This window comes from Schistocerca serialis, chromosome 4 (assembly GCF_023864345.2).
Source record: "Schistocerca serialis cubense isolate TAMUIC-IGC-003099 chromosome 4, iqSchSeri2.2, whole genome shotgun sequence".
Classification (NCBI taxonomy): domain Eukaryota; kingdom Metazoa; phylum Arthropoda; class Insecta; order Orthoptera; family Acrididae; genus Schistocerca; species Schistocerca serialis.
Window position 1 is genome coordinate 450,621,992 of NC_064641.1, and position 12,423 is coordinate 450,634,414.

The 12,423-nt window shown below is 42.9% G+C and overlaps 1 protein-coding gene across 3 annotated transcripts in view; it reads right to left on the reverse strand.

Moving 5' to 3' along the window:
• The window catches only part of LOC126475089 (gamma-aminobutyric acid receptor subunit beta-like), a 297,362-nt gene extending 286,190 nt beyond the window's left edge, over nt 1–11,172 (reverse strand). For all 3 annotated transcript variants that reach the window (XM_050102659.1, XM_050102660.1, XM_050102658.1), the window contains exon 1: nt 10,772–11,172. In XM_050102659.1, the coding sequence (XP_049958616.1) occupies nt 10,772–10,851 (80 nt within the window). In that variant the 5' untranslated portion in view covers nt 10,852–11,172. The remainder of the gene's footprint in view (nt 1–10,771) is intronic.
• Between the last annotated feature and the right edge of the window lie 1,251 nt (nt 11,173–12,423).

A 12,423-nucleotide genomic window follows, 5' to 3' on the forward strand; every position in this document is an offset into this window, starting at 1 on the left:
GAAACCCGTTCGAATTCAAAACAACTTGCTGTCTTATGGAAGGGATAAATACAGGTCCTGTAATGTTTTCAAGAGTGTTTTCTCAAAAATAGTGCCAAGTCCAGGTAACGATGATGAAGCTGGATATCGATCAGGTACCCTTCTCCTCAAAGGCTCAACAATACTGCGATATTGTGACTGTGGTGCGATAGTTCATCCTCGTGTTCACAAAATCAGTCATGGACAATGAGAGTTGCGTGAACACGTGCCCCGTCACCTTGGACCTCAGCATAAACAATGGCGAACGAATGTTGTACCGTGCGATGCATCTGATCACCCAAAATGGTCACATAGTCGTTGGAGTTAATGCTACATTGCAGTGTAGGAATACACGATATGGCTGTCCAGATCATCACGGAGCGCTCGATATGCTCCACTCTTGGGAGGTCAACTTGGCCAGAAGTTGGAAACAGTGTCAAACACGACTTATCCGATCAACTGACTTTCTTCCGTTGCTCCATAGTGCAGGTTTTATGGCTTCGGAGCTACCTTTCACTGTTACGGTAATTTGCATAACTGACGAGTGGTTTCGGAATCCCAGCTTGCCTTGCAACTTCCTGCTTATGGAGTTCCCTTAGCGTTGTTTTGGCCCTGAAAGATTTCGGGAGTGCGATGTTCTGTTCTGCAGCGGCTTTTGCAGCTGTCGACTTCGTATTTTCCCTCACAATCCTCTCGAGCGACCATCACTCGACACACACCTTCGTCCGCGTTGCGACTTAGTGGACGAAGTTTCTCCGCTTCCCCTGTATATAAATCTTCGGCGTGGTTCCTCTTGAAACAACTAACACTTCTGATACTTTGGTTGCGTAGTAACGAGTACCAACAATTTGCTTCCGTTCGAATTCACTTCAGTGCCGTAGACTTACATCGACACACAACATTGTTCTGGCTGCGACTGACAATTGCAATATACTGAGTGTATTGCACAGGAACAATTCGTAGTAAAATACAAAAGTACAACCTGTATGTTTAAGCATGCATTTCTTGCGGTGTTTCCATATTTTTGCTCAATTCCTGCGGCTCATCCTAGGGTTAGCGCAGGTGTTAGTGTTCGTTGTGACTGAAAACTGACGATATTAAGGTGACTGGGTTGTAATGTCTAAAGACACGTAGAGTTATTGTTTCTGGAACTGAATGTACAGGATCAGAAATGTTAAATCGTTGTTGTCCACAAAGCTCTCAGAACCGGCGTAGTATTGTCGTTGCAGCCTTGCCTTCACTACCCACTAGTGCCACGCTGTGGTGCTATCCTTATGGCAGGTACGTATATGGACCTGCAGCTAAACTCGCGATCTTCATAGAAGACTATTTAATGATATGATCATTACATACCTAGGTCTAACATTCTTAAGCAACACAACTATAATTTGTATAGGTATGGTAACAAGGAAGAGGAGAGGAAAAGTGATTTGAACCAATGAAAATTCTGCTCCTGATCTTTCTGCTTAAGACGTAATATTCAGAATACATTCTGTAGCGACCGACAGAGAATATTCATGCTTAATAGTGAACAAAAGCCAAAAACACTTCAGCCACGACTCTCTACCAAAGGGATGTTCCGATACTACATGGCAGGGTGTAAGTAATGTCACTTAGAGAATAAAGTTCGAAAATTCACTTGCAGACACACCGCACATTGATGGGAACCGCGCCCAGCGTTCTGTCGCAGTGAACTGACAACATGCTTCACGGTTGCCTGTAGACTTTCTCCATATAATGGATAAGCAAGGCTCTGCACACACAGGATTTAAACGAAACCAAACACCTCAATTTCTAGAAAAGCCAAAGCTTTGTGCTGCTTTTCGTAGTTGGATTAATTGGCTGTATCTCGAAATCCATCAGTTTTCAAGTTTTAAAAAATGACAGTCGAAAGACACACATTCGAAGACATACACATTTTTCTTGAAACATGTTTTCTGCAAACAGAGAAAGGAAAGCCATCATGAGAATCTCTTGAGCATACGGATGGTAAATATTTTAGCGAATTATAAAAACATCTTCAGTCTCTCTCTTGCTAGTAGTACGTACACTGGTCTGCAAAAGTTGAGGAACAAAAGTAGCTTTGATATAATGTATCTTGCCAAGTAACATAGCTCGATGAAACGTGGACAATACATACAAGAAACTGCTAGAGTATAGTACAGAAGCTAAGTGAAAGAAATACTCAATGAGACCAACAGAAATTATAATTTTATTCTAAGAAAATAATTACACTGAAGTCATCGCGATTTACGACAGGCCCCTGGACAAAAGGCGTGACGTTGTTCTTTATAGGGTAAGTGGTCACCACAGACAGCAACGTGCCCTCACGCTGGATACAAGGTTGGTAAGGAGTCCTTGTGGTATGGTGTTGCACTGCTCCTAGATCGCGGTTGACAGCTGCCGGATGTTGGCTGCATGTGGAAGGGCTGCAACACGTCTTTCCAACACATCCAACGCATCCAACATGCATCAAATGGGATTTAAGTTGGAGAAACTGGCAGGCCAGTGCATTCGCCGAACATCTTCTCGTACCAAAAGACCATCCACCTGCGCTGTTCGATGTGGTCGCGTATTGTCATCCATAAAAAACGAAGTCAGGGTCGAAGGCGCCCCTGACAACACGCACGTGGGGATTACAGTACCACAATAACGTTGACCCGTGAGTGTATAGTGTTCTAAGATTTAGAGGTCAGTACGCCAAAGCAACGTTTTACTTCGCCACTCGATAACGCCTGTATCAACGAAACGATCATGTTCGCCGATGTTGCTGGGTGTATTACGTGTTCCCACAATTCGCCATGCATGGGCCGGGCCAAAACCACGGCTCACAGTCGAACTGAATCTCTTCCAGTCCGATTCCCGGCTGGCTCGGAGATTATCTCCGCTCAGGGACTGGGTGTTGTGTTACCGAGCGAGGTGGCGCAGTGGTTAGCACACTGGACTCGCATTCGGGAGGACGACGGTTCAATCCCGCGTACGGCCATCCTGATTTAGGTTTTCCGTGATTTCCCTAAATCTCTCCAGGCAAATGCCAGGATGGTTCCTCTGAAGGGCACGGCCGACTTCCTTCCCTGTCTTTCCTAATCACATGACCTCGCTGTTTGGTCTCTTCGCCTAACCAAACCAACTCTTCCAGTCCGCCAGAGCGAGGTGGCGCAGTGGCTAGCTCACTGGACTCGCGTTCGTGAGGACGACGATTCAAACACACTTGCGGCCATCCGGATTTAGGTTTTCTATGATTTTCCTAAACCGCTCTAGGCAAATGCTGGGATGATTCCTTTGGAAGAGCACGGCCGAATTTCTTCCCCACCCTTGACCTAACCCTAGCTTCTGCTCCGTCTCTAATGATCTCGATTTCGACGGGACGTTAAACCCTTCCTCTAATCCGAGAAGAGCACGCGCATGCAGTGATCGTTGGTCCTTGGCGCCCTCACAAACAGTGCCGCCGATGCGTGGCAGCCAACGGCACACAATGCACTGCTCGTCGGTCTGAGACCACCGTCACCACGCAGTCGTCGTGCCACTGTGGGGCGCGAGACGGAACACCCTGCAGTCTAGTTAAATACGGTTGCAATTACACCGGCTGTTTGACGTGGGACCCTCCTTACCTACTACACAACGAAGCGGTCATCTGCTGCTGTAGTTCATCGTGGTCGATAGTTTTCTGCTTAGGGAAGCAGTGCCTGTCGTTCGGAACGCTCCTCGTGCACGTGAACAACGCTGTGAGCCTTACCAAATTTCTGGCCTACACCCGTCACACTTCGCCCTTCTTCCAGTTTCCCGATGGCCTTACCCCGTGTGACGTCACCCTGATGTTGTTTCCAGGCCATGTTGTAACGAAAAGCTGTTCATTGATTTATACGCACTGTCTTTTCCTGTTCCTTCAACTGCTTCGTTTTCATATTTCGAACTACGAGTATGCCCAAAAACGATAACTGCAACATCACCGACCCTTCTAAAGGCCGATTAACGTAATTACGTAGGAAATGATAAGTTTTAGCCTTCATTGTACATAAACAGTTGACTGATCAACTTTGCATTTACAACACAGTCACGATAAATAGTAATCAGCCTACCGAAAGTACCATAATGTATTAACTGAATTAATTAAAGTGGTTGATGATCTCAAACAAGCCGTGAGCAGACGCGAATCAGCCATTATAGGATTGCTTGTTACCAGTAAAGTGTCTGACAGCATTTACCTCAATGTATTCCTTTTGAAGATTAATCCTTTCGTGGTTAATGAGGCATGTAGACCCACTAAAGTAATATGCAGTTCTGAACGTTAGGACGGAGATAACTCACATCTCTCTAGTGCCAGCATGTAGCAAAATGCTTTCGTAACTTGGAGGAAAATACTACGGACCATGGGACGGATATAGAGAAGGCTGTGAGCGATCAAATGGGCGGCGTGTGTTTATAGTGTACCTGTTCCATGAAAATCAGATCAAATCACCATTTTTTCCATTCCAAAAATGTTCGAAGTAACTAATTGCGGCCGGCCGGTGTGGCCGAGCGGTTCTAGGCGCTTCAGTCTGGAACCGCGCGACCGCTATGCTCGCAGGTTCTGCCTCGCGCATGGATGTGTGTGATGTCCTTAGGTTAGTTAGGTTTATGTAGTTCTAAGTTCTAGGGGACTGATGACCTCAGATGTTAAGTCCCATAGTGTTCAGACCCATTTGAACCATTTTTTTAAATTATTGTGTTTTCTTACACACCATAGACATTATTTAAAAAAATTACTACATACCTCAGGAATTCTGCTGGTCTGTACATAATCAGCATGTACTGGGACATATACGCCCCAGAAAACTTCATAGAATATGTGTGGTATGTTAAAGCCATCTTCAAATGTTATATTGAAAAGTTGTGTGCAATATTTCATCTTTTTTGTTTTCAGGAAAATAAATGTTTTGGTACTGGTTTATTATACTTTTTTCTGTAACTTCCATTCTCATAAAATGTTTCTAAAATTAAACGTTTAAGCTTGACAACCCTAGGTTCATGTGAAAACATGGATCTAGTTAGTTTAATGGGAGACATGTCAGACTTCACCGTCTTTCAAAATCAGTCAGCTTAAATTTTTTTGGTAAGGAAAGTGTATTATTTATCACAGACGAAAGCGGGTTTTGAGCCTTTATTTTTCAAAAATATGCTAAATAAGTTTTATCCATGAAATAGTTAATTTCTAAAATATTGTGGAACTGTGTTTGGACAGCAAGCTGAGAAAAAGACGTGACGCAGTCATCTATAGATTACAGACATCATCACATAAGTTATGCTCTACATAGTGCGTTAGTGTTCTCATCACGCTTCGTAGATAACTAGTCAGCATAGATGGCTGACATGCAGAGGACCCGGGGTCGATTCCCGGTACTGCCAAGGATTTTTCCTCGGTGAGAGGCCAGCTACGAGGTGCACTCAGCCTCATGATGCCAACTGAGAAGCTACTTGAACGAGAAGTAGCGTCTCCAAGGTCTAGAAAATCTGCAGGCAGGAAAAATGTCGGGGAGAGCACTTTGCAGACCGTATGCCCCTCCATACTGCATCCACATCACGCCGCAAGGCAGACAATGACACGGTGACCGGTAGACATCCCTTGGGCTTCCACGTCCTGGACGAGCTGCTTGATTTCTTTAGTCCCCTAAGGGTCAGTGCTTTGCCTGTTGCCTTTTCCCTGCACACGTATATCAAAGATATTCCGGCTGTGTTAGATTCTTATCAAATCAACTGACAATATAGCATAAATTATACCTAACGTTCCGAATGATTCAGTTTTTCCACATATTGCTTATACAGGGTCGTCCATTGATCGCGACCGGGCCAAATATCTCACGAAATAAGCGTCAAACGAAAGAACTACAAAGAACGAAACTTCTCTAGCTTGAAGGGGGAAACCAGATGGCGCTATGGTTGGCCCGCTGGATGGCGCTGCCATAGGTTAAACGGATATCAACTGCGTTTTTTTAAAATGGGAACCCCCATTTTTATTACATATTCGTGTAGTACGTAAAGAAACAGGAATGTTTTAGTTGGACCACTTTCTCGCTTTGTGATAGATGGCGCTGTAATAGTCACAAACATACGGCTCACAATTTTAGACGAACAGTTGGTAACAGGTAGGTTTTTTTAATTAAAATACAGAACGTCGGTACGTTTGGACATTTTATTTCGGTTGTTCCAATGTGTACCTGTTTTGAACTTATCATTTCTGGGAACGCATGCTCTTATAGCGTGATTACCTGTAAATACCACATTAATGTAATAAATGCTCAAAATGATGTCCGTCAACCTCAATACATTTGGCAATACGTGTAACGACATTCCTCTCGACAGCGAGTAGTTCGCCTTCTGTAATGTTCACACATGCACTGACAATGCGCTGACGCATATTGTCAGGCGTTGTCGGTGGATCACGATAACAAATATCCTTCAACTTTCCCCACAGAAAGAAATCCGGGGACGTCAGATCCGATGAACGTGCGGGCCATGATATGGTGCTTCGACGACCAATCCACTTGTCATGAAATACGCTATTCAATACCGCTTCAACCGCACGCGAGCTATGTGCCGGACATCCATCATGTTGGAAGTACATCGCCAGTCTGTCATGCAGTGAAACATATTGTAGTAACATCAGTAACATCGGTAGAACATTACGTAGGAAATCAGCACACATTGCACCATTTAGATTACCATCGATAAAATGGGGGCCAATTATCCTTCCTCCCATAATGCCGCACCATACATTAACCCGCCAAGGTCGCTGATGTTCCATTGTCGCAGCCATCGTGGATTTTCCGTTGCCCAATAGTGCATATTATGCCGGTTTACGTTACCGCTGTTGGTGAATGACGCTTCGTCGCTAAATATAACACGTGCAAAAAATCTGTCATCGTCCCGTAATTTCTCTTGTGCCCAGTGGCAGAACTGTACACGACGTTCAGAGTCGTCGCCATGGAATTGCTGGTGCATAAAAATATGGTACGGGTGCAATCGATGTTGATGGAGCATTCTCAACACCGACGTTTTTGAGATTCCCGATTCTTGCGCAATTTGTCTGCTACCGATGTGCGGATTATCCGCGACAGCAGCTAAAACACCTACTTGGGCATCATCATTTGTTGCAGGTCGTGGTTGATGTTTCACACGTGGCTGAACACTTTCTGTTTCCTTAAATAACGTAACTATCCGTCGAACGGTCCGGACACTTGGATGATGTCGTCCAGGACGCCGAGCAGCATACATAGCACACGCCCGTTGGGCATTTTGATCACAATAGCCATACATCAACACGATATCGACCTTTTCCGCAATTGGTAAACCGTCCATTTTAACACGGGTAATGTATCACGAAGCAAATACCGTCCGCACTGTCGGAATGTTACGTGATACCACGTACTTATACGTTTGTGACAATTACAGCGCCATCTATCACAAAGCGAAAAAAGTGGTCCAACTAAAACATTCATATTTCTTTACGTACTACACGAATATTTGATAAAAATGTGGGAACCTATTTAAAAAAAACGCAGTTGATATCCGTTGGACCTATGGCAGCGCCATTTAGCGGGCCAACCATGGCGCCATCTGGTTTCCCCCTTCAAGCTAGACAAGTTTCGTTCTTTGTAGTTTTTTCGTTTGATGCTTATTTCGTGAGATATTTGGCCCGGTCACTATCAATGGACCACCCTGCATATAACGTGTATGTTGACGCCATACTACTATATATAAATGGCAACCCTGCCACTGTCGCTTCTTCCGTTTTTGACCTGAATATGGCCTTTGGTCAGTATCAAAGCGGGCGGGAAACCTAAGTCTTAAAGTAAAGTTCCATAAGCCACAAATGAGGCTCATATCGCTCCGAAAGCTCTTAACCATTGGACTCCCCAGCACTTTCTTCTCATGTCAGATACTTATCTTTATTCCGTAATCGCAATACAAGATTTGATACCTGCAGTACCTTGGCTGTACCTATCATAATTATAAATATTTACCCCTCTTCCTTTTCGGCTATACGTTAGCCGCTGATTCAAAATCATGCTGTATCAAAAGATGTCTAACGATTTTCCTTTTATCTTCGACGTAGCTTACCTGTCTGCATATCTCACTAGTTTCCCTCCAGTGCGATAGACAACTATTGGACAGGAGGGAAACTAGTGGGATATCAGCGCTGTCCCAGACTTCGTTAGCCCTCTTCCCGTTTCTTTCTTCCTTCTGTTTCTTTTTTTCCTCTGTCTCTTTTTCTCACTTTTCTAGGGACAATTTACTTCTGCAAATTTAATCTTTCGGTACTACTGCCTTTTTGTTCGAACTAATTTACCCGCATTTGACAGGAATCTTACATTATGAGAAACGTACTTAAATGAAATTCAATAGCACCGACATTACTATGATTAAGTCATTACTATAAAATAATAGTAGTAATAGTTATTAATATTAGCGTATTATTCGATGTACAATGTCCGTTATGTTAAATGTAAAAAGAAATTCTAATAATCCCTGGTTGATAAGGAGCTAAGGGACTGCCATTGTCATACAATATAAATGCTCAAGTAATTAAATAAAGAATATCGTACAATAGTGCCCACGTTTGGTGAAAGTACTACTTTCTAGTTACAGAATAAATACCTCAGCTCTGTCAAAACAAGGAAGTAATAATATAAGAGAAGAGAAATGTAACTAGAAATAATGGGGAAGCGTCTCATTCAAACAAATGAACGTAGCCTTCTCCCAGCTGTATTTTAGTGCGTAAAACAGCTGCTCAACCTGAAGCCTTTTGTGTCTGAATGAAACAGTTGCTTCCTTTTTAGCTTCCTTATTCCGTAACGCTGACTTTATTAATGGCTAACACCAAACTTTGCAGTTTTTAGAAAAATCCCAGTCACTTCCTGTTTTCATATTTTAGTAAGTTTATGCAAATCTTTAGACTGGATGTTTATTATTATTATTATTATTATTATTATGTCACCATTACTTGTATTAATGGATTTCATATTTCAAAGTTTCTTTATTATTTTTCTTTAAAAAACTTATCAATATGTGGTGAATGGCTTTATGGTATTTTGTGATATGCACACAACAATAAATATTCACGATACACATGAACGTCCACGAATTACAATAAATGTTTGTGTCATAACATCGAAACACCAATCTAAAACTATTCCAAAAGTTTATTTATAAACCTCTGATCTTTGCATGTCTGGATCTGTTTTCATTTTTAATTTTGTATTCAGGCATTTCATATTTCAGAGCTTCTTTATTTACTGGCTGTCTTTAAAAATGTTCTCAGTATGCGACGAAACGCTCCATGATAAGGTATCATACACACAGAAGATCTAGGGAATAAAAGTAATAAATAAAATAGGCCATACATGTGATGTTTACGTCATAACATTGATACACCAACTTCAGACGATTCCAACACTTCAAGTATAAACCTCTGGTCCCTGAGTGTCTGGATCTCATTTTAAAAAAGAATGTATGAATTCTAATTCATAGTTATATCGAAGCAAAACTTGTACACTTTGCATTTTATGTGTGTTTCTGTTGTTTTTGTGAGTATGTATTATGGTAGAACTCAAGGCAAAAGTGGCTCGAATTTAGATTTTTTAGATTTTACATTTTTTGTCGTCGATTTCCGGATTGAAATAATGAAAACAGGTGGCAAATTATTCGAATAAAAAAACTACGCAACGCTATTGTAAATATGTAAATTTTCTGTCAAAACGTTGTTAAGAACTATTAAAAGTAAACATAAGAAGAGTGTTATAACGTTACGCTAACTGCGCTTTCGGTGTGCATAGCTGCAGCGCTTAGTACTGTCGAGAATAATCCGAGACGATCGTATTAGTGGCTTTTTAAAAATGAAACAGAATATTGTATTCTGTGACTAATGACATACGTATTGGAACCATTGTTTCTGTGCGGAGCTGGTCTGAAAAACCTATGTTAAGAAAGGATGTGATGATTCTCTCTCAAGAATGTATCTGAGCAGTCAGTGATTAGTTTGCTACTTTAAGAAAAGTTATTTTTATAATTTTATTTTTGATAACACCAGGAACATTAAATTAATTTAGATATTTTTTTCCACATAGGAACCACAGATTTTCGCGTGTTTTAAAATTTCTAAATTGTCTTCAAAACACACACACACACACACACACACACACACACGTATGTGTGTGATTAGTGTCAGTTACATCTGTTTGTCACAGTTTCTTTCAATCTCTGCTACGGTGCAAATGTTAGATGGTGGTCTGTACAGTTTAGCATGCTGTTGATTATACATTTCCACGATTATTACATGTAATCAGTAAAATTTTTATGTCCGCTATTTTGCTGACAGTCCAATCGCAGATCACGCTTCAGAAACAAAAGAAGGGAAAATCTATGACGGATGTTTAAAAAGCGTTTCATTCTATCAAGGTATTTCCCATATTAAAAAGAAAATCACATATTTTTAGTGACTAAGACACAGACGGCAAGCTGACACAATAATGAGATTGGACTCGCCACAGCCGACCAGGTAATAGTTCAAAGTTGCCTTACTTTTGCAGATCGTTGGTAGTGAAAATTTTTAATATTGATGATACATTTGAGATGTTGAACAGTTACGTATGTTTAAAATTTAACGTTTTGATTGTAATATCGAGCTAAATTGTGAGACACGTCTAGCCTTGTGTGACAGTTATATTATCGGAGAAACGTGAACGTCAGTAACGGTAGAGAAAGCGTGACTACTCACCCTGCCGAGGACACCTCTGCCGCCGTCCATGCGAAGGTGAGGAGACATAGCAAGCTGGCAGCCGCCGTGCCCCTCAGCATCCTTCTCGGCGTTCCACGTTGTCAGCCCTCTCAGCGAAACCGCAGAGGCGGCGGGACTTCACGTCACTTGGTTGACGAAAGGCATCGCATGGCTGTCACACATGTTTACGAGAATTCGGGATCGGGGGCAGTGGCGGTAGGCAGTCGCCGGTGCGCGTGGTGGGCCAGCGCTCGCAGCAGCATCTCAGGCGGCAGCGTCACATGGGGCGGGCGTATTGTGGGGGCTGCGAGCGGCGTGGAATCTGCACGAGCGCTGCTCCGGGTTTCGGCACTGGGCGAGGAAATTGGCGGCGGGCGAGCGCGCGCGTGTGTGTGCGTGAGTCGGCGTCCTCTGTGTGTGTGCGGCGGAGGCGGCGCGCCGCCACGGCGCATGCGCGGACGCGACCGCAGCATCGACGCTGGCGACGCCTCGCCTCGCCGAGAGAGATGCGCCGCTGCCGCCACAACCACAGATGGCAGCACGCGCGAGAGACCGCCTCCGGATTTGCTACGTCGTTCCTACCATAAGACCAATTTGAAAAATGTAGTTTCTACAGGATCCACAGCCGTGACAACATTCTTGAGAAGAATTTCCACTTGCTGACAAACCCGGCATTTTCCGGGTATTAATTCTTCCATTTTTCTATTATAAACGAAAACGTATAAGCACTATTGTAGTAGACTTGGTCGGAGATGATTCAGGATAGTTACCGTACGCTGTGTGCAGTTACTTCAAATGTCCACAACGCGATTTTGTAAACGACTCTATGCCAACGCTTCTTCATAGCTCTATAGATGACTATATTTTCGCCTATGGCCGTTTGCGCTTCGCAATCGAAAGCTGTCAAATGACCAACTTTCTCTTCCGACTGCGTAAATAGATCTCGCCGCAAAGAAAACCGCTTTTGTTTCAGTGATTGCCACCCCAACTCGCTTATCATATCAGTGACACTCTCACCCATATTGCGCGATAACACGAAACGACCTGCCCTTCTTTGCACTTTTTCGATGTCCTCCGTCAATCATACCTGGTAAGGATCCCATACCGCGCAACAATATTCCAGCAGAGGACGGACAAGTGTAATGTAGGCTGTCTCTTTAGTGGGTTTCTCGCATCTTCTAAGTGTTCTGCCAACAAAGCTCATTTTTTGTTTCGCCTTCCTCACAATATTATCTATGTGGTCTTTCCAATTTAAGTTGCTTGTAATTGTAATTCCTAGGTATTTAGTCGAATTGACAGCCCTTAGATTTGTGAGATTTATCGTATACCCAAAATTTATCGCATTTCTTTTAGTACCCATGTGGATGACCCAGCACTTTTCTTTGTTTAGTGCCAATTGCCACTTTTCGCACCATACAGAAATTCTCTCTAGATCATTTTGTAATTGGAATTGATCGTCTGATGATTTTACTAGACGGTAAATTACAGTGTCATCTGCAAACAATCTAAGGGGGCTGCTTAGATTATCACCTAGATCATTTATATAAATCAGGAGCAGCAGATGGCCTATGACACTACCTTGTGGAACGCCAGATATCACTTCTGTTCTACGCGATGATTTACCGTCTATCACTAAGAACTGTGACATCTGT